Consider the following 27,535-nt stretch of genomic DNA (forward strand, 5'->3'; position numbering starts at 1 on the left):
GCCAAGGCAGCAGCTACTCTTCCTGGGGTTTATTATGGATCCCCATTAGTTCCTGCCAAGGCAGCAGCTACTCTTCCTGGGGTTCATTATGGATCCCCATTAGTTCCTGCCAGGGCAGCAGCTACTCTTCCTGGGGTTCATTATGGATCCCCATTAGTTCCTGCCAGGGCAGCAGCTACTCTTCCTGGGGTTTATTATGGATCACCATTAGTTCCTGCCAAGGCAGCAGCTACTCTTCCTGGGGTTTATTATGGATCCCCATTAGTTCCTGCCAGGGCAGCAGCTACTCTTCCTGGGGTTTATTATGGATCACCATTAGTTCCTGCCAAGGACTCAGCTACTCTTCCTGGGGTTTATTATGGATCCCCATTAGTTCCTGCCAGGGCAGCAGCTACTCTTCCTGGGGTTTATTATGGATCACCATTAGTTCCTGCCAGGGCAGCAGCTACTCTTCCTGGGGTTTATTATGGATCACCATTAGTTCCTGCCAAGGCAGCAGCTACTCTTCCTGGGGTTTATTATGGATCCCCATTAGTTCCTGCCAGGGCAGCAGCTACTCTTCCTGGGGTTTATTATGGATCACCATTAGTTCCTGCCAAGGCAGCAGCTACTCTTCCTGGGGTTTATTATGGATCTCCATTAGTTCCTGCCAAGGCAGCAGCTACTCTTCCTAGGGTTTATTATGGATCACCATTAGTTCCTGCCAAGGCAGCAGCTACTCTTCCTGGGGTTTATTATGGATCTCCATTAGTTCCTGCCAAGGCAGCAGCTACTCTTCCTGGGGTTTATTATGGATCACCATTAGTTCCTGCCAAGGCAGCAGCTACTCTTCCTGGGGTTTATTATGGATCACCATTAGTTCCTACCAAGGCAGCAGCTACTCTTCCTGGGGTTTATTATGGATCCCCATTAGTTCCTGCCAAGGCAGCAGCTACTCTTCCTGGGGTTTATTATGGATCACCATTAGTTCCTGCCAAGGCAGCAGCTACTCTTCCTGGGGTTTATTATGGATCCCCATTAGTTCCTGTCAAGGCAGCAGCTACTCTTCCTGGGGTTTATTATGGATCCCCATTAGTTCCTGCAGCAGCTACTCTTCCTGGGGTTTATTATGGATCCCATTAGTTCCTGCCAGGGAAGCAGCTACTCTTCCTGGGGTTTATTATGGATCCCCATTAGTTCCTGTCAAGGCAGCAGCTACTCTTCCTGGGGTTTATTATGGATCCCCATTAGTTCCTGTCAAGGCAGCAGCTACTCTTCCTGGGGTTTATTATGGATCCCCATTAGTTCCTGCAGCAGCTACTCTTCCTGGGGTTTATTATGGATCCCCATTAGTTCCTGCCAGGGCAGCAGCTACTCTTCCTGGGGTTTATTATGGATCCCCATTAGTTCCTGCCAAGGCAGCAGCTACTCTTCCTGGGGTTTATTATGGATCCCCATTAGTTCCTGCCAAGGCAGCAGCTACTCTTCCTGGGGTTTTATTAGTTCCTGGATCCTCTTCCATTTAGTTCCTGCAGCAGCTACTCTTCCTGGGGTTTATTATGGATCCCCATTAGTTCCTGCCAAGGCAGCAGCTACTCTTCCTGGGGTTTATTATGGATCCCCATTAGTTCCTGCCAAGGCAGCAGCTACTCTTCCTGGGGTTTATTATGGATCCCCATTAGTTCCTGCAGCAGCTACTCTTCCTGGGGTTTATTATGGATCCCCATTAGTTCCTGCCAGGGCAGCAGCTACTCTTCCTGGGGTTTATTATGGATCCCCATTAGTTCCTGCCAAGGCAGCATCTACTCTTCCTGGGGTTTATTATGGATCCCCATTAGTTCCTGCCAAGGCAGCAGCTACTCTTCCTGGGGTTTATTATGGATCCCCATTAGTTCCTGCAGCAGCTACTCTTCCTGGGGTTTATTATGGATCCCCATTAGTTCCTGCCAGGGCAGCAGCTACTCTTCCTGGGGTTTATTATGGATCACCATTAGTTCCTGCAGCAGCTACTCTTCCTGGGGTTTATTATGGATCCCCATTAGTTCCTGCAGCAGCTACTCTTCCTGGGGTTTATTATGGATCCCCATTAGTTCCTGCCAGGGCAGCAGCTACTCTTCCTGGGGTTTATTATGGATCACCATTAGTTCCTGCAGCAGCTACTCTTCCTGGGGTTTATTATGGATCACCATTAGTTCCTGCAGCAGCTACTCTTCCTGGGGTTTATTATGGATCCCCATTAGTTCCTGCCAGGGCAGCAGCTACTCTTCCTGGGGTTTATTATGGATCACCATTAGTTCCTGCAGCAGCTACTCTTCCTGGGGTTTATTATGGATCACCATTAGTTCCTGCAGCAGCTACTCTTCCTGGGGTTTATTATGGATCCCCATTAGTTCCTGCCAGGGCAGCAGCTACTCTTCCTGGGGTTTATTATGGATCACCATTAGTTCCTGCCAAGGCAGCAGCTACTCTTCCTGGGGTTTATTATGGATCCCCATTAGTTCCTGCCAAGGCAGCAGCTACTCTTCCTGGGGTTTATTATGGATCCCCATTAGTTCCTGCCAAGGCAGCAGCTACTCTTCCTGGGGTTTATTATGGATCCCCATTAGTTCCTGCAGCAGCTACTCTTCCTGGGGTTTATTATGGATCCCCATTAGTTCCTGCCAGGGCAGCAGCTACTCTTCCTGGGGTTTATTATGGATCCCCATTAGTTCCTGCCAAGGCAGCAGCTACTCTTCCTGGGGTTTATTATGGATCCCCATTAGTTCCTGCCAAGGCAGCAGCTACTCTTCCTGGGGTTTATTATGGATCCCCATTAGTTCCTGCCAGGGCAGCAGCTACTCTTCCTGGGGTTTATTATGGATCACCATTAGTTCCTGCAGCAGCTACTCTTCCTGGGGTTTATTATGGATCACCATTAGTTCCTGCAGCAGCTACTCTTCCTGGGGTTTATTATGGATCCCCATTAGTTCCTGCCAGGGCAGCAGCGACTCTTCCAGGGGTTTATTATGGATCACCATTAGTTCCTGCAGCAGCTACTCTTCCTGGGGTTTATTATGGATCCCCATTAGTTCCTGCCAGGGCAGCAGCGACTCTTCCAGGGGTTTATTATGGATCACCATTAGTTCCTGCAGCAGCTACTCTTCCTGGGGTTTATTATGGATCACCATTAGTTCCTGCAGCAGCTACTCTTCCTGGGGTTTATTATGGATCCCCATTAGTTCCTGCCAGGGCAGCAGCTACTCTTCCTGGGGTTTATTATGGATCACCATTAGTTCCTGCCAAGGCAGCAGCTACTCTTCCTGGGGTTTATTATGGATCACCATTAGTTCCTGCCAAGGCAGCAGCTACTCTTCCTGGGGTTTATTATGGATCCCCATTAGTTCCTGCCAAGGCAGCAGCTACTCTTCCTGGGGTTTATTATGGATCCCCATTAGCTCCTGCCAAGGCAGCAGCTACTCTTCCTGGGGTTTATTATGGATCCCCATTAGTTCCTGCCAAGGCAGCAGCTACTCTTCCTGGGGTTTATTATGGATCCCCATTAGCTCCTGCCAAGGCAGCAGCTACTCTTCCTGGGGTTTATTATGGATCCCCATTAGTTCCTGTCAAGGCAGCAGCTACTCTTCCTGGGGTTTATTATGGATCACCATTAGTTCCTGCCAAGGCAGCAGCTACTCTTCCTGGGGTTTATTATGGATCCCCATTAGTTCCTGCCAAGGCAGCAGCTACTCTTCCTGGGGTTTATTATGGATCACCATTAGTTCCTGCCAAGGCAGCAGCTACTCTTCCTGGGGTTTATTATGGATCCCCATTAGTTCCTGCCAAGGCAGCAGCTACTCTTCCTGGGGTTTATTATGGATCCCCATTAGTTCCTGCAGCAGCTACTCTCCCTGTGGTTTATTATGGAGCCCCCTTTAGTTCCTGCCAAGGCAGCAGCTACTCTTCCTGGGGTTTATTATGGATCCCCATTAGTTCCTGCCAAGGCAGCAGCTACTCTTCCTGGGGTTTATTATGGATCCCCATTAGTTCCTGCCAAGGCAGCAACTACTCTTCCTGGGGTTTATTATGGATCCCCATTAGTTCCTGCTAAGACAGCAGCTACTCTTCCTGGGGTTTATTATGCATCCCCGTTAGTTCCTGCAGCAGCTACTCTTCTTGGGGTTTATTATGGATCCCCATTAGTTCCTGTCAAGGCAGCAGCTACTCTTCCTGGGGTTTATTATGGATCACCATTAGTTCCTGCCAAGGCAGCAGCTACTCTTCCTGGGGTTTATTATGGATCCCCATTAGTTCCTGCCAAGGCAGCAGCTACTCTTCCTGGGGTTTATTATGGATCACCATTAATTCCTGCCAAGGCAGCAGCTACTCTTCCTGGGGTTTATTATGGATCCCCATTAGTTCCTGCAGCAGCTACTCTCCCTGTGGTTTATTATGGAGCCCTCTTTAGTTCCTGCCAAGGCAGCAGCTACTCTTCCTGGGGTTTATTATGGATCCCCATTAGTTCCTGCCAAGGCAGCAGCTACTCTTCCTGGGGTTTATTATGGATCCCCATTAGTTCCTGCCAAGGCAGCAACTACTCTTCCTGGGGTTTATTATGGATCCCCATTAGTTCCTGCTAAGACAGCAGCTACTCTTCCTGGGGTTTATTATGGATCCCCGTTAGTTCCTGCAGAAGCTACTCTTCCTGGGGTTTATGATGGATCCCCATTAGTTCCTGCAGCAGCTACTGTGCCTGGGGTTTATTAATATGATGACTTGCAACTCGACTTTGACTTTAACACCAATGACTCGTGACTTGACTTGGACGTGAGCCTTATGACTCCACCTGCCCTGATACCCTTCCCAAGCCTCCCAGACCCTCTCTGAGCCTCTCCAAGCCTCCCCAACCCCAGATATAAAAAATGATGCTATTTAAAAAAGTGTGCAGCGCATCAACTCTTTGATGGATTGTATTTATCATCATTAGTCATTTAGGTGAACATTGGATCATTCAGAGATCCTCTCTGAACTTCTGGAGAGAGTTTGCTGCACTGAAAGTAAAGGGGCTGAATCATTTTGCACGCCCAATTTTTCCGTTTTTGATTTGTTAAAAAAGTTTGAAATATCCAATAAATGTCGTTCCACTTCATGGTTGTGTCCCACTTGTTGTTGATTCTTCACAACAAAAATACAGTTTTATATCTTTATGTTTGAAGCCTGAAATGTGGCAAAAGTTCACGAAGTTCAAGGGGCCCGAATACTTTCGCAAGGCACTGTATGTGCCCTCCTCACTGCTTGTGATGTCTGGAGCCTGTATTGTTAGGTGCCCTCCTCACTGCTTGTGATGTCTGGAGCCTGTATTGTTAGGTGCCCTTCTCACTGCTTGTGATGTCTGGAGCCTGTATTGTTAGGTGCCCTTCTCACTGCTTGTGATGTCTGGAGCCTGTATTGTTAGGTGCCCTCCTCACTGCTTGTGATGTCTGGAGCCTGTATTGTTAGGTGCCCTCCTCACTGCCTGTGATGCCCTCCTCACTGCCTGTGATGTCTGGAGCCTGTATTGTTAGGTGCCCTCCTCACTGCCTGTGATGTCTGGAGCCTGTATTGTTAGGTGCCCTCCTCACTGCCTGTGATGTCTGGAGCCTGTATTGTTAGGTGCCCTCCTGCCTGTGACTGCCTGTGATGTCTGGAGCCTGTATTGTTAGGTGCCCTCCTCACTGCCTGTGATGTCTGGAGCCTGTATTGTTAGGTGCCCTCCTCACTGCCTGTGATGTCTGGAGCCTGTATTGTTAGGTGCCCTCCTCACTGCCTGTGATGTCTGGAGCCTGTATTGTTAGGTGCCCTCCTCACTGCCTGTGATGTCTGGAGCCTGTATTGTTAGGTGCCCTCCTCACTGCCTGTGATGTCTGGAGCCTGTATTGTTAGGTGCCCTCCTCACTGCCTGTGATGTCTGGAGCCTGTATTGTTAGGTGCCCTCCTCACTGCTTGTGATGTCTGGAGCCTGTATTGTTAGGTGCCCTCCTCACTGCCTGTGATGTCTGGAGCCTGTATTGTTAGGTGCCCTCCTCACTGATTGACTAGATTAGGCTTGCAGATTGACTCGCCACCACGCTGTTTGAAGCTGGAAAAGATCAACTGAGCACATTTGTGGCAGAGTGCCTCCTAGATTGGTTGTGTACTCTTCCTAACCTCTTCCTAACCTGCTGATTACGGGGGAGTGCTTGAACCTCTGATTGTGTTTATGCTTCACACAAATTTCTCAGATTATAATTATATTTCATCAACATAATGTCACAGGAATGCTGATCTTATCTGTTTCTAACTACAGAAACATTTCAGAACAATCTGAGATGGTGGGTGTCATGGCTTGCTGAAATGACATGGATTGACCATAAATCAAAGAGAACCACCGAGCTCCCAGCAGAGCTCTAGATCACAGATAACCAACAGGAAAAGTTTTCTTATCTAAATCAAAGAGAACCACCGAGCTCCCAGCAGAGCTCTAGATCACAGATAACCAACAGGAAAAGTTTTCTTATCTAAATCAAAGAGAACCACCGAGCTCCCAGCAGAGCTCTAGATCACAGATAACTTTTCCAGTTGACACAGAACCACCAGTGAGTGAATGAGTCCATCTCCAAGACAAACGGCCAAGTTGTGACACTGTTCCCGACCTGTAGTCTAGTACTCAGGGTGTGTATTTTATCTTTTGTGGTATTTCCCGCTGGTATGCGTGTTCTGAAAATAATGTAGTTATATTTACAGTTTTTTTTTTATATAGTTACATGTGAAGTTATTGGCACACAGTCTGTGACTAGTATGTAAGGGCTGGGTATCAGGTGCAACAACAGTACAGGATCAGATACCAACGAGCTGTTGGTCACATTTCAAGGAAGCTATTCAGGGAAACATATCAAGGAAACTCTTCGAGGAAATACTCGACAACACATGCCCTGATGTCATTTATGCCTAGGAGACGAAAGTCGAAAGACGTTGTCCACTTGAAAGAGTACCTGCTGTATATAAGGACTCCACATTCATAACCCATACAAACCCCGTTCATAACCCATACAAACCCCGTTCATAACCCATACAAACCCCGTTCATAACCCATACAAACCACATTCATAACCCATACAAACCACATTCATAACCCATACAAACCACATTCATAACCCATACAAACCACATTCATAACCCATACAAACCACATAACCCGTACAAACCACATAACCCGTACAAACCACATTCATAAGCAGTACGGAGAATTATTTCGTAATGTCTATAGGCTAAATGTAATGGTTATAGGCTAAATGTAATGTTTATAGGCTAAATGTAATGGTTATAGGCTAAATGTAATGGTTATAGGCTAAATGTAATGGTTATAGGCTAAATGTGATGGTTATAGGCTAAATGTAATGGTTATAGGCTAAATGTAATGGTTATAGGCTAAATGTAATGGTTATAGGCTAAATGTAAAGAGTTAAAGGTTGAGACTGAATCTGCATCTCTCACATGGATCGGCAGATCATTCCATCACTGGAGGATTCTGTTTAAGGTCTAATACTGCGGGTAATGGAGTCGCCAGTGACTAGAGGATTCTGTTTAAGGTCTAATACCGCGGGTAATGGAGTCGCCAGTGACTAGAGGATTCTGTTTAAGGTCTAATACTGCGGGTAATGGAGTCGCCAGTGACTAGAGGATTCTGTTTAAGGTCTACTACTGCGGGTAATGGAGTCGCCAGTGACTAGAGTTATCAATTTGTCAGAGCTAATGGTGGGAGGCTTCGGCGTCTAAGACCCCGTAACGGGTGGAGGAGAGACCAGAGAAGGCTCTGCCTCTGATTCCGACTCGTTGCTTAGTGGGGAGAACAAGTTGAAACAGTATTTCCTAGCCTCAGTACAGTGGGCAGCTGGGAGGAGGTACTCTTATTCTCCATGGACTTTACAGTGTCCCAAAACATTGTGCAAATTTCTGTTTGAAAAAGCTAGCCTTTGCTTTCCTAACTTACTGTGTGTATTGGTTCTTGACTTCCCTGAAAAGCTGCATATCGCAGGGACTATTCGATGCTAGTGCAGTCCGCCACAGGATGTTTTTGTGCTGGTCGAGGGCAGTCAGGTCTGGAGAGAACCAGGGGCTATATCTGTTCTTAGTTCTACATTTTTTGAATGTGTCATTCTTATTTAAGATGGTGAGGAAGGCACTTTTAAAAAACAACCAGGCATCCTCTACTGACGGGATGAGATCAATATCCTTTCAGGATACACCGGGCCAGGTCGATTAGAAAGGCCTACTCGCGGAAGTGTTTCAGGAAGCGTTTGACAGTGATGAGGGGTGGTCGTTTGACAGTGATGAGGGGTGGTCGTTTGACAGTGATGAGGGGTGGTCGTTTGACAGTGATGAGGGGTGGTCGTTTGACAGTGATGAGGGGTGGTCGTTTGACAGTGATGAGGGGTGGTCGTTTGACAGTGATGAGGGGTGGTCGTTTGACAGTGATGAGGGGTGGTCGTTTGACAGTGATGAGGGGTGGTCGTTTGACAGTGATGAGGGGTGGTCGTTTGACCGCGGACCCATTTCGGACGCAGGCAATGAGGCAGTGATCGCTGAGATCCTGGTTGAAGACAGCAGAGGTGTATTTACAGGGCAAGTTGGTCAGGATGAAATCTATGAGGGTGACAATGTTTACGCATTCAGGGTTGTACCTGGTAGGTTCCTTGATAATTTGTATTGGAGAAGAAGAGCCTATTCGAACTGGTTGTCAAGGAAGATGTTTTCTGAGGACTTAAAATGACTGAGCATTAAGCACATTATCCATATGAAGTCACCAATGACACGTTACAAATAAAGACCGGTTTGTCAAAGCGCTGTGAGCAGGGTTCGAACCTGCGCGGGAGACCGCATTGGATTTCAAGTCGAACGCCTTAAAATCGCTCGGATCTCGCAGCTTGCTGAGTCGCCCTACAAAGACAACAAAGTATCCACCGCCATATTTTACAGTAGGTGTGGGGTTCTTTTCTGCTCGTGCATTCTCAGTTCAGTGCCAAACCAACACACTGCTGGTAACAAACACTCAGTTGACTTTGCCTTTAAACAGCTTGGAAAATTCCAGATAATGATGTCATGGCTTTAGAAGCTTCTGATAGGCTAATTGATATCATTTGAATCAGTTGGAGGTGTACCTGTGGATGTATTTCATGGCCTCTCAGACTGTGGCTTATTAAACTACGGTCTAGTCATTGATGTTTTGTGTAAATTGTTCCCAGGAAACAATGACTCCTACTAAGCACTTTTTTTTGGTTTAAATGAGGAGAACATATGCTGGTGCTAACAACTCTTGTTGCCACTGTTGAGTGTCTTACTAATTATAGCCTATTGTCTCTGTTGTCTCCCATTAGGTTGGGCTGAGGGTTTGTAACCTATTGTCTCTGTTGTCTCCCATTAGGTTGGACTGAGGGTTTGTAACCTATTGTCTCTGTTGTCTCCCATTAGGTTGGACTGAGGGTTTGTAACCTATTGTCTCTGTTGACTCCCATTAGGTTGGACTGAGGGTTTGTAACCTATTGTCTCTGTTGTCTCCCATTAGGTTGGACTGAGGGTTTGTAACCTATTGTCTCCCATTAGGTTGGGCTGAGGGTTTGTAACCTATTGACTCCCATTAGGTTGGGCTGAGGGTTTGTAACCTATTGTCTCTGTTGTCTCCCATTAGGTTGGGCTGAGGGTTTGTAACCTATTGTCTCTGTTGTCTCCCATTAGGTTGGGCTGAGGGTTTGTAACCTATTGTCTCTGTTGTCTCCCATTAGGTTGGGCTGAGGGTTTGTAACCTATTGTCTCTGTTGTCTCCCATTAGGTTGGGCTGAGGGTTTGTAACCTATTGTCTCTATTGTCTCCCATTAGGTTGGACTGAGGGTTTGTAACCTATTGTCTCCCATTAGGTTGGGCTGAGGGTTTGTAACCTATTGTCTCCCATTAGGTTGGGCTGAGGGTTTGTAACCTATTGTCTCCCATTAGGTTGGACTGAGGGTTTGTAACCTATTGACTCCCATTAGGTTGGACTGAGGGTTTGTAACCTATTGTCTCCCATTAGGTTGGACTGAGGGTTTGTAACCTATTGTCTCTGTTGTCTCCCATTAGGTTGGGCTGAGGGTTTGTAACCTATTGTCTCCCATTAGGTTGGACTGAGGGTTTGTAACTTATTGTCTACGTTGACTCCCATTAGGTTGGACTGAGGGTTTGTAACTTATTGTCTACGTTGACTCCCATTAGGTTGGACTGAGGGTTTGTAACTTATTGTCTCCCATTAGGTTGGACTGAGGGTTTGTAACCTATTGTCTCCCATTAGGTTGGACTGAGGGTTTGTAACCTATTGTCTCCCATTAGGTTGGACTGAGGGTTTGTAACCTATTGTCTCCCATTAGGTTGGGCTGAGGGTTTGTAACTTATTGTCTACGTTGACTCCCATTAGGTTGGACTGAGGGTTTGTAACCTATTGTCTCCCATTAGGTTGGACTGAGGGTTTGTAACCTATTGTCTCTGTCTCCCATTAGGTTGGGCTGAGGGTTTGTAACCTATTGTCTCCCATTAGGTTGGGCTGAGGGTTTGTAACCTATTGTCTCCCATTAGGTTGGACTGAGGGTTTGTAACCTATTGTCTCCCATTAGGTTGGGCTGAGGGTTTGTAACCTATTGTCTCTGTTGTCTCCCATTAGGTTGGGCTGAGGGTTTGTAACCTATTGTCTCCCATTAGGTTGGGCTGAGGGTTTGTAACCTATTGTCTCTGTTGTCTCCCATTAGGTTGGGCTGAGGGTTTGTAACCTATTGTCTCTGTTGTCTCCCATTAGGTTGGGCTGAGGGTTTGTAACCTATTGTCTCCCATTAGGTTGGACTGAGGGTTTGTAACCTATTGTCTCCCATTAGGTTGGGCTGAGGGTTTGTAACCTATTGTCTCTGTTGTCTCCCATTAGGTTGGGCTGAGGGTTTGTAACCTATTGTCTCTGTCTCCCATTAGGTTGGGCTGAGGGTTTGTAACCTATTGTCTCCCATTAGGTTGGGCTGAGGGTTTGTAACCTATTGTCTCCCATTAGGTTGGGCTGAGGGTTTGTAACCTATTGTCTCTGTCTCCCATTAGGTTGGGCTGAGGGTTTGTAACCTATTGTCTCTGTCTCCCATTAGGTTGGGCTGAGGGTTTGTAACCTATTGTCTCCCATTAGGTTGGACTGAGGGTTTGTAACCTATTGTCTCCCATTAGGTTGGGCTGAGGGTTTGTAACCTATTGTCTCCCATTAGGTTGGACTGAGGGTTTGTAACCTATTGTCTCCCATTAGGTTGGGCTGAGGGTTTGTAACCTATTGTCTCTGTTGTCTCCCATTAGGTTGGGCTGAGGGTTTGTAACCTATTGTCTCCCATTAGGTTGGACTGAGGGTTTGTAACCTATTGTCTCTGTTGTCTCCCATTAGGTTGGACTGAGGGTTTGTAACCTATTGTCTCTGTTGTCTCCCATTAGGTTGGGCTGAGGGTTTGTAGCCTATTGTCTACGTTGTCTCCCATTAGGTTGGGCTGAGGGTTTGTAACCTATTGTCTCTGTTGTCTCCCATTAGGTTGGGCTGAGGGTTTGTAACTTATTGTCTACGTTGACTCCCATTAGGTTGGACTGAGGGTTTCTAACCTATTGTCTCCCATTAGGTTGGGCTGAGGGTTTGTAACTTATTGTCTACGTTGACTCCCATTAGGTTGGACTGAGGGTTTCTAACCTATTGTCTCCCATTAGGTTGGACTGAGGGTTTGTAACTTATTGTCTACGTTGTCTCCCATTAGGTTGGACTGAGGGTTTGTAACTTATTGTCTACGTTGTCTCCCATTAGGTTGGACTGAGGGTTTGTAACCTATTGTCTCCCATTAGGTTGGGCTGAGGGTTTGTAACCTATTGTCTCCCATTAGGTTGGGCTGAGGGTTTGTAACCTATTGTCTCCCATTAGGTTGGGCTGAGGGTTTGTAACCTATTGTCTCCCATTAGGTTGGACTGAGGGTTTGTAACCTATTGTCTCCCATTAGGTTGGACTGAGGGTTTGTAACCTATTGTCTCCCATTAGGTTGGACTGAGGGTTTGTAACCTATTGTCTCCCATTAGGTTGGGCTGAGGGTTTGTAACCTATTGTCTCTGTTGTCTCCCATTAGGTTGGGCTGAGGGTTTGTAACCTATTGTCTCCCATTAGGTTGGACTGAGGGTTTGTAACCTATTGTCTCTGTTGACTCCCATTAGGTTGGACTGAGGGTTTGTAACCTATTGTCTCCCATTAGGTTGGACTGAGGGTTTGTAACCTATTGTCTCCCATTAGGTTGGGCTGAGGGTTTGTAATCTATTGTCTCCCATTAGGTTGGGCTGAGGGTTTGTAATCTATTGTCTCCCATTAGGTTGGGCTGAGGGTTTGTAACCTATTGTCTCTGTTGACTCCCATTAGGTTGGGCTGAGGGTTTGTAACCTATTGTCTCTGTTGACTCCCATTAGGTTGGGCTGAGGGTTTGTAACCTATTGTCTCTGCTGTCTCCCATTAGGTTGGGCTGAGGGTTTGTAACTTATTGTCTACGTTGACTCCCATTAGGTTGGGCTGAGGGTTCGTCCCTCCACTACTCAGAGGGCCGCTCCAACCGCCTGCTGTCCCTGGAGAAGACGTTTGGTCGTCCTGCTAAACACTCCCAGTGTCACCACATGTTGAAGCATCTCCACCACGGGGCCCGGATCACCGTCCAGATTCCCCCAACATAGAGGGACACTGGGTCTCCACCAGGTACGACTAAACCAGGCTCCAAACCTAGCCCCAACCCTAACCCTAGCCTCAACCCTAACTCTAATCCTAACCCTAACCCTAGCCTCAACCCCAACCCTAGCCTCAACCCTAACTCTAATCCTAACTCCAACCCTAGCCTCAACCCTAACCCTAGCCTCAACCCTAACTCTAATCCTAACTCCAACCCTAGCCTCAACTCCAACCCTAGCCTCAACCCTAACTCTAATCCTAACTCCAACCCTAGCCTCAACCCCAACCCTAGCCTCAACCCTAACTCTAATCCTAACCCTAGCCTCAATCCTAACCCTAGCCTCAACCCTAACCCCAACCCTAGCCTCAACCCTAACTCTAATCCTAACCCTAGCCTCAACCCTAACTCTAACCCTAGCCTCAACCCTAACCCTAGCCTCAATCCTAACCCTAGCCTCAATCCTAACCCTAGCCTCAACCCTAACTCTAATCCTAACCCCAACCCTAGCCTCAACCTTAACTCTAATCCTAACCCCAACCCTAGCCTCAACCCTAACTCTAATCCTAATCCTAACCCCAACCCTAGCCTCAACCCTAACTCTAATCCTAACCCTAACCCCAACCCTAACCCTAGCCTCAACCCTAACTCTAATCCTAACCCTAACCCCAACCCTAACTCCAACCCTAACTCCAACCCTAACCCCAACCCTAACCCCAACCCTAACCCCAACCCTAACTCCAACCCTAACTCCAACCCTAACTCCAACCCTAACTCCAACCCTAACTCCAACCCTAACTCCAACCCTAACTCCAACCCTAACTCCAACCCTAACTCCAACCCTAACTCCAACCCTAACTCCAACCCTAACTCCAACCCTAACTCCAACCCTAACTCTAATCCTAACCCTAGCCTCAACCCTAATTCTAAACCTAACCCACATTTTTACTTTTTATTTTCACCTTTATTTAACCAGGTAGGCATGTTGAGAACAAGTGGAAGAATGTGCAAAGTAGAAATAGAAATAAAGGGGTGCAAAATAAATACAGTTGGGGAAGAGGTAGTTGTTTGGGCTAAATTATAGGTGGACTATGTACAGGTGCAGTAATCTGTGAGCTTCTCTGACAGTTGGTGCTTAAAGCTAGTGAGGGAGATAAGTGTTTCCAGTTTCAGAGATTTTCATAGTTCGTTCCAGTCATTGGCAGCAGAGAACTGGAAGGAGAGGTGGCCAAAGGAAGAATTGGCTTTGGGGGTGACCAGAGAGATATACCTGCTGGAGCGCGTGCTACAGGTGTGTGCTGCTATGGTGACCAGCGAGCTGAGATAAGGGGGGACTTTACCTAGCAGGGTCTTGTAGATGACCTGGAGTCAGTGGGTTTGGCGACGAGTATGAAGCGAGGGCCAGCCAACGAGAGCATACAGGTCGCAGTGGCGGGTAGTAAATGGGGCTTTGGTGACAAAACGGATTGCACTGTGATAGACTGCATCCAATTTATTGAGTAGGGTATTGGAGACTATTTTGTAAATGACGATCGGTAGGATGGTCAGTTTTACGAAGGTATGTTTGGCAGCATGAGTGAAGGATGCTTTGTTGCAAAATAGGAAGCCAATTCTAGATTTAACTTTGGATGGGAGATGTTTGACGTGAGTCTAGAAGGAGAGTTTACATTCTAACCAGATACTTCGGTATTTGTAGTTGTCCACATATTCTAAGTCAGAACCGTCCAGAGTAGTAATGCTGGTCGGGCGGGCAGGTGCAGGCAGCGATCGGTTGAAGAGCATGCATTTGCTTTTACTTGTATTTAAGAGCAGTTGAAGGCCATGGAAGGAGAGTTGTATGGCATTGAAGATCGTCTGGAGGTTAGTTAACACAGTGTCCAAAGAAGGGCCAGAAGTGTACAGAATGGTGACGTCTGCGTAGAGGTGGATCAGAGACTTACCAGCAGCAAGAGCGACATCATTGATGTATATAGAGAAGAGAGTCGGCCCAAGAATTGAACCCTGTGGCACCCCCATTGAGACTGCCAGAGGCCCGGACAACAGGCCCTCTGATTTGACACACTGAACTCTATCAGAGAAGTAGTTGGTGAACGAGGCGGGGCAATCATTTGAGAAACCAAGGCTATCAAGTCTGCCGATGAGGATGTGGTGATTGACAGAGTCGAAAGCTTTGGCCAGGTCAATGAATACGGCTGCACAGTATTGTTTCTTATCGATGGAGGTTAAGATATCGTTTAGGACCTTGAGTGTGGCTGAGGTGCACCCATGACCAGCTCTGAAACCAGATTGCATAGTGGGATTCAAAATGGTCGGTAATCTGTTTGTTGACTTGGCTTTCGAAGACCTTAGAAAGGCAGGATAGGTCTGTAGCAGTTTGGGTCAAGAGTGTCCCCTTTGAAGAGGGGGATGACCGCAGCTGCTTTCCAATCTTTGGGAATCTCAGACGATCAGACGATACGAAATAGAGGTTGAACAGGCTAGTAATAGGGGTTGCAACAATTTTGTCAGATCATTTTAGAAAGAAAGGGTCCAGATTGTCTAGCCCGGCTGATTTGTAGGGGTCCAGATTGTGCAGCACTTTCAGAACATCAGCTGACTGGATTTGGGAGAAGGAGAAATGGGGAAGGCTTGGGCAAGTTGCTGTGGGGGGTGCAGGGCTGTTGACCGAGGTAGGGGTAGCCGGGTGGAAAGCATGGCCATCCGTAGAAAAATGCTTATTGAAAGTCTCAATTATAGTGGATGTATCGGTGGTGACAGAGTTTCCTATCCTCAGTGCAGTGGGCAGCTGGGAGGAGGTGCTCTTATTCTCCATGGACTTTTTTGAGTTTGTGTTGCAGGAAGCAAATTTCTACTTGAAAAAGCTAGCCTTGGCTTTTCTAACTGCCTGGGTATGTTGGTTTCTAACATCCCGGAAAAGTTGCATTTCACGGGGGCTGTTCGATGCTAATGCAGAACACCATAGGATGTTTTTGTGTTGGTTAAGGGCAGTCAGGTCTGGAGAGAACCAAGGGCTATATCTGTTCCTGGTTCTACATTTCTTGAATGGGGCATGCTTATTTAAGATGGCGAGGAAGGTATTGAAAAAAAACAACCAGGCATCCTCTACTGACGGGATGAGGTCAATATCCTTCCAGGAACCCGGGCCAGGTCGATTAGAAAGTCCTGCTCGCTGAAGTGTTTCAGGGAGCATTTGACAGTGGAGGTCGCTTGACCGCTGACCCATTACGGATGCAGGCAATGAGGCAGTGATCGCTGAGATCTTGGTTGAAAACAGCAGAGGTGTATTTAGAGGGCAAGTTGGTGAGGATGATACCTATGAGGGTGCCCGTGCCCGTGTTTACGGCATGTTCCAGTTTAGGTCATCTAGCAGCACGAGCTCTGAAGATAGATGGGGCGCAATCAGTTCACATATGGTGTCCAAAGCACAGCTGGGGGCAGAGGGTGGTCTATAGCAGGTGGCAACGGTGAGAGGCTTGTTTTTAGAGAGGTGGATTTTTAATAGTATAAGTTCAAATTGTTTGGGTACAGACCTGGATAGTAGGACAGAACTCTGCAGGCTATCTCTGCAGTAAATTGCCATTGGCCATTCTATCGTGCCTGAAAATGTTGTAGTTAGGGATGGAGATTTCAGAGTTTTTGGTGGTCTTCCTAAGCCAGGATTCAGACACGGCTAGGACATCCGGGTTGGCAGAGTGTGCTAAAGCAGTGAATAAAACAAACTTAAGAAGGAGGCTTCTAATGTTAACCAAGGCTATTACGGTTACAGAAGTCATCAAAAGAGAGCGCCTCGGGAATAGGAGTGGAGCTAGGCACTGCAGGGCCTGGATTCACCTCTACATCACCAGAGGAACAGAGGAGGAGTAGGATAAGAGTACGGCTAAAGGCTATGAGAATTGGTCATCTAGGACGTCCGGAACAGAGAGTAAAAGGAGGTTTTCTGGGGGCGATAAAATAGCTTCAAGGTTTAATGTACAGACAAAGGTATGGTAGGATGTGAATACAGTAGAAGTAAACCTAGGCATTGAGTGATGATGAAACATAATTGAACATAATTGAAACCAGGTAATGTCATCGCATTTGTGGGTGGTGGAACTGAAAGGCTGGATAAGGTGTAATGCTAGAGGCTCTACAGTGAAACAAACCGATAAACACTAACCAGAACAGCAATGGACAAGGCATATTGACATTAAGGAGAGGCTTGCTTAGCCAAGTGATCATGGCCATGCACGCCTCCAACTCAATTATCAAGTTTGCGGACGACACAACATTGGTAGGCTTGATTACCAACAACGACGAGACGGCCTATAGGGAGGAGGTGAGGGCCCTCGGAGTGTGGTGTCACACTCAACGTCAACATAACTAAGGAGATGATTGTGGACTTCAGGAAACAGCAGAGGGAACACCCCCCTATCCACATCGATGGAACAGTAGTGGAGAGGGTAGTAAGTTCAGTTCCTCGACGTACACATCACAGACAAACTGAATTGGTCCACCCACACAGACTGTTAAACAGCCACCACTAACATTGAGTGGCTGCTGCCAACACACTGACACTGACTCAACTCCAGCCACTTTAATAATGGGAATTGATGGGACATTATGTAAAATATATCACTAGCCACTTTAAACAATGCTACCTAATAATGTTCACATACCCTACATTATTTCTCATATGTATACGTATATACTGTACTCTATGTCATCTACTGCATCTTTATGTAATACATGTATCACTAGCCACTTTAACTCTGCCACTTTGTTTACATACTCATCTCATATGTATATACTGTACTCAATACCATCTAGTGTATCTTGCCTATGCTGCTCTGTACCATCACTCATTCATATATCCTTATGTACATATTCTTTATCCCCTTACACTGTGTATAAGACAGTAGTTTTGGAATTGTTAGCTAGATTACTTGTTGGTTATTACTGCATTGTCGGAACTAGAAGCACAAGCATTTCGCTACGCTCGCACTAACATCTGCTAACCATGTGTATGTGACAAATAAAATTTGATTTGATAAGGGTCCAGTGAGTAGTGAGGTTGGTTGGGGTCAGACAGCTAGCTGGGCCGTCAGCAGTCTAGTCGTGAAGGCCCGGTGGAGCTCGGCGTCGGCAGTAAAACGGGTCCGGATAGGTGATTGTAGTCCAGGAGTGGCTGATGGAACTCTTCAGCTGGCTAGCTCCGGGATAATTGATGTTTGCTCCGGGACCGACGTAAGCCAATAGTCACTCGGATAGCAGCTAGCTAGCTGCAAGGTCCAGGTGTAAATGTCCAGAGCTTGCGGTAGAAATCCAGGGATATGGAGAGAAAATAGGTCCTAACTCTAACCCTAATCCTAACTCGAATCCTGACCCCCAAACTTAACGCAATCAAAAATTTGTTGTAGACAAGCACATTTCTTTTGACTTTTAAGGTAATTTACAGTTGAACCGAAATCTGTAGTGCAGTGTGCTTTTGACTGAATTCCCGTCTCCAACAGATACATTTTCTGTCTGGGGGGGAAAACTCAGACATGTGGGAAATAATCAGTATGATGTTTTCTTTGGAAAACACACAACTCTTAAGTCCTGTCCCCATCCCCCTCTCTCTAAGTCCTGTCCCCATCCATCTCTCTCTAAGTCCTGTCCCCATCCCCCCCTCTCTAAGTCCTGTCCCCATCCATCTCTCTCCAAGTCCTGTCCCCATCCATCTCTCTCCAAGTCCTGTCCCCATCCATCTCTCTCCAAGTCCTGTCCCCATCCCCCTCTCTAAGTCCTGTCCCCATCCCCCCTCTCTAAGTCCTGTCCCCATCCCCCCTCTCTAAGTCCTGTCCCCATCCATCTCTCTCTAAGTCCTGTCCCCATCCCCCTCTCTCTAAGTCCTGTCCCCATCCATCTCTCTCTAAGTCCTGTCCCCATCCCCTCTCTCTAAGTCCTGTCCCCATCCCCCTCTCTCTAAGTCCTGTCCCCATCCATCTCTCTCTAAGTCCTGTCCCCATCCCCTCTCTCTCCAAGTCCTGTCCCCATCCCCCTCTCTCTAAGTCCTGTCCCCATCCATCTCTCTCTAAGTCCTGTCCCCATCCCCCTCTCTCTAAGTCCTGTCCCCATCCGCCTCTCTCTAAGTCCTGTCCCCATCCCCCTCTCTCTTAAGTCCTGTCCCCATCCATCTCTCTCTAAGTCCTGTCCCCATCCATCTCTCTCTAAGTCCTGTCCCCATCCGCCTCTCTCTAAGTCCTGTCCCCATCCGCCTCTCTCTAAGTCCTGTCCCCATCCATCTCTCTCTAAGTCCTGTCCCCATCCATCTCTCTCTAAGTCCTGTCCCCATCCATCTCTCTCTAAGTCCTGTCCCCATCCATCTCTCTCTAAGTCCTGTCCCCATCCATCTCTCTCTAAGTCCTGTCCCCATCCATCTCTCTCTAAGTCCTGTCCCCATCCATCTCTCTCTAAGTCCTGTCCCCATCCATCTCTCTCTAAGTCCTGTCCCCATCCATCTCTCTCTAAGTCCTGTCCCCATCCCCCTCTCTCTAAGTCCTGTCCCCATCCATCTCTCTCTAAGTCCTGTCCCCATCCCCCTCTCTCTAAGTCCTGTCCCCATCCCCCTCTCTCTAAGTCCTGTCCCCATCCATCTCTCTCTAAGTCCTGTCCCCATCCATCTCTCTCTAAGTCCTGTCCCCATCCCCTCTCTCTAAGTCCTGTCCCCATCCCCCTCTCTCTAAGTCCTGTCCCCATCCATCTCTCTCTAAGTCCTGTCCCCATCCCCCTCTCTAAGTCCTGTCCCCATCCATCTCTCTCAAGTCCTGTCCCCATCCCCCCTCTCTAAGTCCTGTCCCCATCCCCCCTCTCTAAGTCCTGTCCCCATCCCCCTCTCTAAGTCCTGTCCCCATCCATCTCTCTCTAAGTCCTGTCCCCATCCCCCTCTCTCTAAGTCCTGTCCCCATCCCCTCTCTCTAAGTCCTGTCCCCATCCCCCTCTCTCTAAGTCCTGTCCCCATCCCCCTCTCTCTAAGTCCTGTCCCCATCCCCCTCTCTCTAAGTCCTGTCCCCATCCATCTCTCTCTAAGTCCTGTCCCCATCCCCCTCTCTCCAAGTCCTGTCCCCATCCCCCTCTCTCTAAGTCCTGTCCCCATCCATCTCTCTCTAAGTCCTGTCCCCATCCCCCTCTCTCTAAGTCCTGTCCCCATCCGCCTCTCTTAAGTCCTGTCCCCATCCGCCTCTCTTAAGTCCTGTCCCCATCCGCCTCTCTCTAAGTCCTGTCCCCATCCCCCTCTCTCTAAGTCCTGTCCCCATCCATCTCTCTCTAAGTCCTGTCCCCATCCATCTCTCTCTAAGTCCTGTCCCCATCCGCCTCTCTCTAAGTCCTGTCCCCATCCATCTCTCTCTAAGTCCTGTCCCCATCCATCTCTCTCTAAGTCCTGTCCCCATCCCCCTCTCTCTAAGTCCTGTCCCCATCCCCTCTCTCTAAGTCCTGTCCCCATCCGCCTCTCTCTAAGTCCTGTCCCCATCCCCTCTCTCTAAGTCCTGTCCCCATCCCCCTCTCTCTAAGTCCTGTCCCCATCCCCCTCTCTCTAAGTCCTGTCCCCATCCGCCTCTCTCTAAGTCCTGTCCCCATCCGCCTCTCTCTAAGTCCTGTCCCCATCCCCCTCTCTCTAAGTCCTGTCCCCATCCGCCGCTCTCTAAGTCCTGTCCCCATCCGCCGCTCTCTAAGTCCTGTCCCCATCCGCCGCTCTCTAAGTCCTGTCCCCATCCGCCGCTCTCTAAGTCCTGTCCCCATCCCCCTCTCTCTAAGTCCTGTCCCCATCCCCCTCTCTCTAAGTCCTGTCCCCATCCGCCGCTCTCTAAGTCCTGTCCCCATCCGCCGCTCTCTAAGTCCTGTCCCCATCCGCCTCTCTCTAAGTCCTGTCCCCATCCGCCTCTCTCTAAGTCCTGTCCCCATCCATCTCTCTCTAAGTCCTGTCCCCATCCGCCGCTCTCTAAGTCCTGTCACCATCCGCCTCTCTCTAAGTCCTGTCCCCATCCATCTCTCTCTAAGTCCTGTCCCCATCCCCCTCTCTCTAAGTCCTGTCCCCATCCGCCGCTCTCTAAGTCCTGTCACCATCCGCCTCTCTCTTAGTCCTGTCCCCATCCGTCTCTCTCTAAGTCCTGTCCCCATCCATCTCTCTCTAAGTCCTGTCCCCATCCATCTCTCTCTAAGTCCTGTCCCCATCCCCCTCTCTCTAAGTCCTGTCCCCATCCCCCTCTCTCTAAGTCCTGTCCCCATCCGCCTCTCTCTAAGTCCTGTCCCCATCCGCCTCTCTCTAAGTCCTGTCCCCATCCGCCTCTCTCTAAGTCCTGTCCCCATCCGCCTCTCTCTCCAAGTCCTGTCCCCATCCCCCTCTCTCTAAATCAAATCAAATCAAATCAAATCAAATCAAATTTATTTATATAGCCCTTCGTACATCAGCTGATATCTCAAAGTGCTGTACAGAAACCCAGCCTAAAACCCCAAACAGCAAACAATGCAGGTGTAAAAGCACGGTGGCTAGGAAAAACTCCCTAGAAAGGCCAAAACCTAGGAAGAAACCTAGAGAGGAACCGGGCTATGTGGGGTGGCCAGTCCTCTTCTGGCTGTGCCGGGTAGAGATTATAACAGAACATGACCAAGATGTTCAAATGTTCATAAATGACCAGCATGGTCAAATAATAATAAGGCAGAACAGTTGAAACTGGAGCAGCAGCACAGTCAGATGGACTGGGGACAGCAAGGAGCCATCATGTCAGGTAGTCCTGGGGCACGGTCCTAGGGCTCAGGTCCTCCGAGAGAGAGAAAGAAAGAGAGAATTAGAGAGAGCATATGTGGGGTGGCCAGTCCTCTTCTGGCTGTGCCAGGTGGAGATTATAACAGAACGTGGCCAAGATGTTCAAATGTTCATAAATGACCAGCATGGTTGAATAATAGTAAGGCAGAACAGTTGAAACTGGAGCAGGAGCATGGCCAGGTGGACTGGGGACAGCAAGGAGTCCTCATGTCAGGTAGTCCTGGGACATGGTCCTAGGGCCCAGGCCAGTTGAAACTGGAGCAGCAGCATGGCCAGGTGGACTGGGGACAGCAAGGAGTCATCATGTCAGGTAGTCCTGGGGCATGGTTCTAGGGCTCAGGTCCTCCGAGAGAGAGAAAGAAAGAGAGAAGGAGAGAATTAGAGAACGCACACTTAGATTTACACAGGACACCGAATAGGACAGGAGAAGTACTCCAGATAAACAAACTGACCCTAGCCCCCCGACACATAAACTACTGCAGCATAAATACTGGAGGCTGAGACAGGAGGGGTCAGGAGACACTGTGGCCCCATCCGAGGACACCCCGGACAGGGCCAAACAGGAAGGATATAACCCCACCCACTTTGCCAAAGCACAGCCCCCACACCACTAGAGGGAAATCTTCAACCACCAACTTACCATCCTGAGACAAGGCCGAGTATAGCCCACAAAGATCTCCGACACGGTACAACCCAAGGGGTGGGGGAACCCAGACAGGCCGACCACAACAGTGAATCAACCCACCCAGGTGACGCATCCCCCCAGGGACGGCACGAGAGAGCCCCAGCAAGCCAGTGACTCAGCCCCGTAACAGGGTTAGAGGCAGAGAATCCCAGTGGAAAACGGGGAACCGGCCAGGCAGAGACAGCAAGGGCGGTTCGTTGCTCCAGAGCCTTTCCGTTCACCTTCCCACTCCTGGGCCAGACTACACTCAATCATATGACCCACTGAAGAGATGAGTCTTCAGTAAAGACTTAAAGGTTGAGACCGAGTTTGCGTCTCTGACATGGGTAGGCAGACCGTTCCATAAAAATGGAGCTCTATAGGAGAAAGCCCTGCCTCCAGCTGTTTGCTTAGAAATTCTAGGGACAATTAGGAGGCCTGCGTCTTGTGACCGTAGCGTACGTATAGGTATGTACGGCAGGACCAAATCAGAGAGGTAGGTAGGAGCAAGCCCATGTAATGCTTTGTAGGTTAGCAGTAAAACCTTGAAATCAGCCCTTGCTTTGACAGGAAGCCAGTGTAGAGAGGCTAGCACTGGAGTAATATGATCAAATTTTTTGGTTCTAGTCAGGATTCTAGCAGCCGTATTTAGCACTAACTGAAGTTTATTTAGTGCTTTATCCGGGTAGCCGGAAAATAGAGCATTGCAGTAGTCTAACCTAGAAGTGACAAAAGCATGGATTAATTTTTCTGCATCATTTTTGGACAGAAAGTTTCTGATTTTTGCAATGTTACGTAGATGGAAAAAAGCTGTCCTCGAAATGGTCTTGATATGTTCTTCAAAAGAGAGATCAGGGTCCAGAGTAACGCCGAGGTCCTTCACAGTTTTATTTGAGACGACTGTACAACCATTAAGATTAATTGTCAGATTCAACAGAAGATCTCTTTGTTTCTTGGGACCTAGAACAAGCATCTCTGTTTTGTCCGAGTTTAATAGTAGAAAGTTTGCAGCCATCCACTTCCTTATGTCTGAAACACATGCTTCTAGCGAGGGCAATTTTGGTGCTTCACCATGTTTCATTGAAATGTACAGCTGTGTGTCATCCGCATAGCAGTGAAAGTTTACATTATGTTTTCGAATAACATCCCCAAGAGGTAAAATATATAGTGAAAACAATAGTGGTCCTAAAACAGAACCTTGAGGAACACCGAAATGTACAGTTGATTTGTCAGAGGACAAACCATTCACAGAGACAAACTGATATCTTTCCGACAGATAAGACCTAAACCAGGCCAGAACATGTCCGTGTAGACCAATTTGGGTTTCCAATCTCTCCAAAAGAATGTGGTGATCGATGGTATCAAAAGCAGCACTAAGGTCTAGGAGCACGAGGACAGATGCAGAGCCTCGGTCCGATGCCATCAAAATGTCATTTACCACCTTCACAAGTGCCGTCTCAGTGCTATGATGGGGTCTAAAACCAGACTGAAGCATTTCGTATACATTGTTTGTCTTCAGGAAGGCAGTGAGTTGCTGCGCAACAGCCTTCTCTAAAATCTTTGAGAGGAATGGAAGATTCGATATAGGCCGATAGTTTTTTATATTTTCTGGGTCAAGGTTTGGCTTTTTCAAGAGAGGCTTTATTACTGCCACTTTTAGTGAGTTTGGTACACATCCAGTGGATAGAGAGCCGTTTATTATGTTCAACATAGGAGGGCCAAGCACAGGAAGCAGCTCTTTCAGTAGTTTAGTTGGAATAGGGTCCAGTATACAGCTTGAAGGTTTAGAGGCCATGATTATTTTCATCATTGTGTCAAGAGATATAGTACTAAAACACTTGAGCGTCTCTCTTGATCCTAGGTCCTGGCAGAGTTGTGCAGACTCAGGACAACTGAGGTTTGGAGGAATACGCAGGTTTAAAGAGGAGTCCGTAATTTGCTTTCTAATAATCATAATCTTTTCCTCAAAGAAGTTCATGAATTTATCACTGCTAAAGTGCAAGTCATCCTCTCTTGGGGAATGCTGCTTTTTAGTTAGCTTTGCCACAGTATCAAAAAGGAATTTCGGATTGTTCTTATTTTCCTCAATTAAGTTAGAAAAATAGGACGATCGAGCAGCAGTAAGGGCTCTTCGGTACTGCACGGTACCATCCTTCCAAGCTAGTCGGAAGACTTCCAGTTTGGTGTGGCGCCATTTCCGTTCCAATTTTCTGGAAGCTTGCTTCAGAGCTCGGGTATTTTCTGTGTACCATGGAGCTAGTTTCTTATGAGACATTTTTTTAGTTTTTAGGGGTGCAACTGCATCTAGGGTATTGCGCAAGGTTAAATTGAGATCCTCAGTTAGGTGGTTAACGGATTTTTGTCCTCTGGCGTCCTTGGGTAGGCAGAGGGAGTCTGGAAGGGCATCAAGGAATCTTTGTGTTGTCTGTGAATTTATAGCACGACTTTTGATGTTCCTTGGTTGGGGTCTGAGCAGATTATTTGTTGCAATTGCAAACGTAATAAAATGGTGGTCTGATAGTCCAGGATTATGAGGAAAACATTAAGATCCACAACATTTATTCCATGGGACAAAACTAGGTCCAGCGTATGACTGTGAGAGTGAGTGGGTCCAGAGACATGTTGGACAAAACCCACTGAGTCGATGATGGCTCCAAAAGCCTTTTGGAGTGGGTCTGTGGACTTTTCCATGTGAATATTAAAGTCACCAAAGATTAGAATATTATCTGCAATGACTACAAGGTCTGATAGGAATTCAGGGAACTCAGTGAGAAACGCTGTATATGGCCCAGGAGGCCTGTAAACAGTAGCTATAAAAAGTGATTGAGTAGGCTGCATAGATTTCATGACTAGAAGCTCAAAAGACGAAAACGTCATTTTTTTTTTTGTAAATTGAAATTTGCTATCGTAAATGTTAGCAACACCTCCGCCTTTGCGGGATGCACGGGGGATATGGTCACTAGTGTAGCCAGGAGGTGAGGCCTCATTTAACACAGTAAATTCATCAGGCTTAAGCCATGTTTCAGTCAGGCCAATCACATCAAGATTATGATCAGTGATTAGTTCATTGACTATAATTGCCTTTGAAGTAAGGGATCTAACATTAAGTAGCCCTATTTTGAGATGTGAGGTATCATGATCTCTTTCAGTAATGACAGGAATGGAGGTGGTCTTTATCCTAGTGAGATTGCTAAGGCGAACACCGCCATGTTTAGTTTTGCCCAACCCAGGTCGAGGCACAGACACGGTCTCAATGGTGATAGCTGAGCTGACTACACTAACTATGCTAGTGGCAGACTCCACTATGCTGGCAGGCTGGCTAATAGCCTGCTGCCTGGCCTGCACCCTATTTCATTGTGGAGCTAGAGGAGTTAGAGCCCTGTCTATGTTGGCAGATAAGATGAGAGCACCCTCCAGCTAGGATGGAGTCCGTCACTCCTCAGCAGGTCAGGCTTGGTCCTGTTTGTGGGCGAGTCCCAGAAAGAGGGCCAATTATCTACAAATTCTATCTTTTGGGAGGGGCAGAAAACAGTTTTCAACCAGCGATTGAGTTGTGAGACTCTGCTGTAGAGCTCATCACTCCCCCTAACTGGGAGGGGGCCAGAGACAATTACTCGATGCCGACACATCTTTCTAGCTGATATGCACGCAGAAGCTATGTTGCGCTTGGTGATCTCTGACTGTTTCATCCTAACATCGTTGGTGCCGACGTGGATAACAATATCTCTATACTCTCTACACTCGCCAGTTTTAGCTTTAGCCAGCACCATCTTCAGATTAGCCTTAACGTCGGTAGCCCTGCCCCGGGTAAACAGTGTATGATCGCTGGATGATTCGCTTTAAGTCTAATACTGCGGGTAATGGAGTCGCCAATGACTAGAGTTTTCAATTTGTCAGAGCTAATGGTGGGAAGCTTCGGCGTCTCAGACCCCGTAACGGGAGGAGTAGAGACCAGAGAAGACTCGGCCTCTGACACCGACCCGCTGCTTAATGGGGAGAACCGGTTGAAAGTTTCTGTCTGCTGAATGAGCGACACCGGTTGAGCGTTCCTACAGCATTTCCTTCCAGAAACCGTGAGAAAGTTGTCCGGCTGCGGGGACTGTGCCAGGGGATTTATACTACTATCTGTACTTACTGGTGGCACAGACGCTGTTTCATCCTTTCCTACACTGAAATTACCCTTGCCTAACGATTGCGTCTGAAGCTGGGCTTGCAGTACAGCTATCCTCGCCGTAAGGCGAGCACAGCGGCTGCAATTAGAAGGCATCATGTTAATGTTACTACTTAGCTTCGGCTGTTGGAGGTCCTGACGAATCGTGTCCAGATAAAGCGTCCGGAGTGAAAAAGTCGAGGAAAAAATAAATATATGAACGGTAATTAAAAAGTGAAACCCGTAAAGTTGTCAGGTAGCAAAATAGGTTGGCAACAAAACGCACAGCAATTTGAAAACAAGCCTGCAAGTTGTGCCCATCCATCTCTCTCTAAATCCTGTGCCCATCCACCTCTCTCTAAGTCCCCTCCCCATCCATCTCTCTTTCCGTCGGCCAGCTGTGAGGTACGTCCTGGCCCAGAGTTCCTGACGCGGTCGTACCGGTTCTTCCCCAACAACACGTTCCAGGCCAACCAGTTCTACTACAGGGACAACCACTGCACCAGCCCCACCTACACCCTGGTGGCCCGGGGACGGCTGAGGCTTAGACAGGCCTCCTGGATCATCAGAGGAGGAACAGAGGCTGACTACCAGATCCACCGCACACAGGTAGGGGGGGTGTGTCTTCCAGCATGACCGTGTGTGTGTGTGTGTGTGTGTGTGTGTGTGTGTGTGTGTGTGTGTGTGTGTGTGTGTGTGTGTGTGTGTGTGTTTATACAGTACATGTGTATCTATCCCACTACTCAGGTGGTGTGTCACAGTGCAGAGGTGGCCAAGGACCTGAGCCAGCGGTTGAACCGGAGCTGTCGGGGCGCCATGAGGAGCAAAGCACCATGGGAACCCAATGTAAACTATGAGCTGTGGAGTGAAGAGGGTGGCTGTGACTGCTCCAGGGAGCTCAACTTCTCCATGCACGAGTTGCAGGTTAGTGAGAAGGGCTCCGAACTGGAAGGTGGCCGGTTCAAATCCCACTCCAGACTAAATCTGGTTGGGAGCGGGTTGGCAGCTAGATGCCATATCCAGTTGTTGTGTTCTTGAGCAAGGCACTTGACCCTTAACTTCCCAGGGGGCATTGCACCTCTGCTCAGACCACACCAACCTGTCTGTTTATGTCTTTCCAAGGGATAAAGTAGAAGATAATACATTTCTGTTGGACATTCTTCTACATGGACACTAAAGTATCCCCCCCCCAACCCCTCTGCCTCCCCTTACCCCTCCGCCTCCTCCTTACCCCCCAA

The 27,535-nt window shown here is 47.9% G+C and overlaps 1 protein-coding gene across 1 annotated transcript in view; it reads left to right on the forward strand.

Moving 5' to 3' along the window:
* The window catches only part of LOC124041042 (protein APCDD1-like), a 45,413-nt gene that overhangs the window by 14,519 nt on the left and 3,359 nt on the right, over window positions 1–27,535 (forward strand). Inside the window, 4 exon segments of the mRNA XM_046358204.1 lie at window positions 12,548–12,706; window positions 12,709–12,733; window positions 26,696–26,906; window positions 27,045–27,221. Coding sequence (XP_046214160.1) covers window positions 12,548–12,706; window positions 12,709–12,733; window positions 26,696–26,906; window positions 27,045–27,221 — 572 coding nt within the window.

This window comes from Oncorhynchus gorbuscha, linkage group LG08 (assembly GCF_021184085.1).
Source record: "Oncorhynchus gorbuscha isolate QuinsamMale2020 ecotype Even-year linkage group LG08, OgorEven_v1.0, whole genome shotgun sequence".
NCBI lineage: Eukaryota > Metazoa > Chordata > Actinopteri > Salmoniformes > Salmonidae > Oncorhynchus > Oncorhynchus gorbuscha.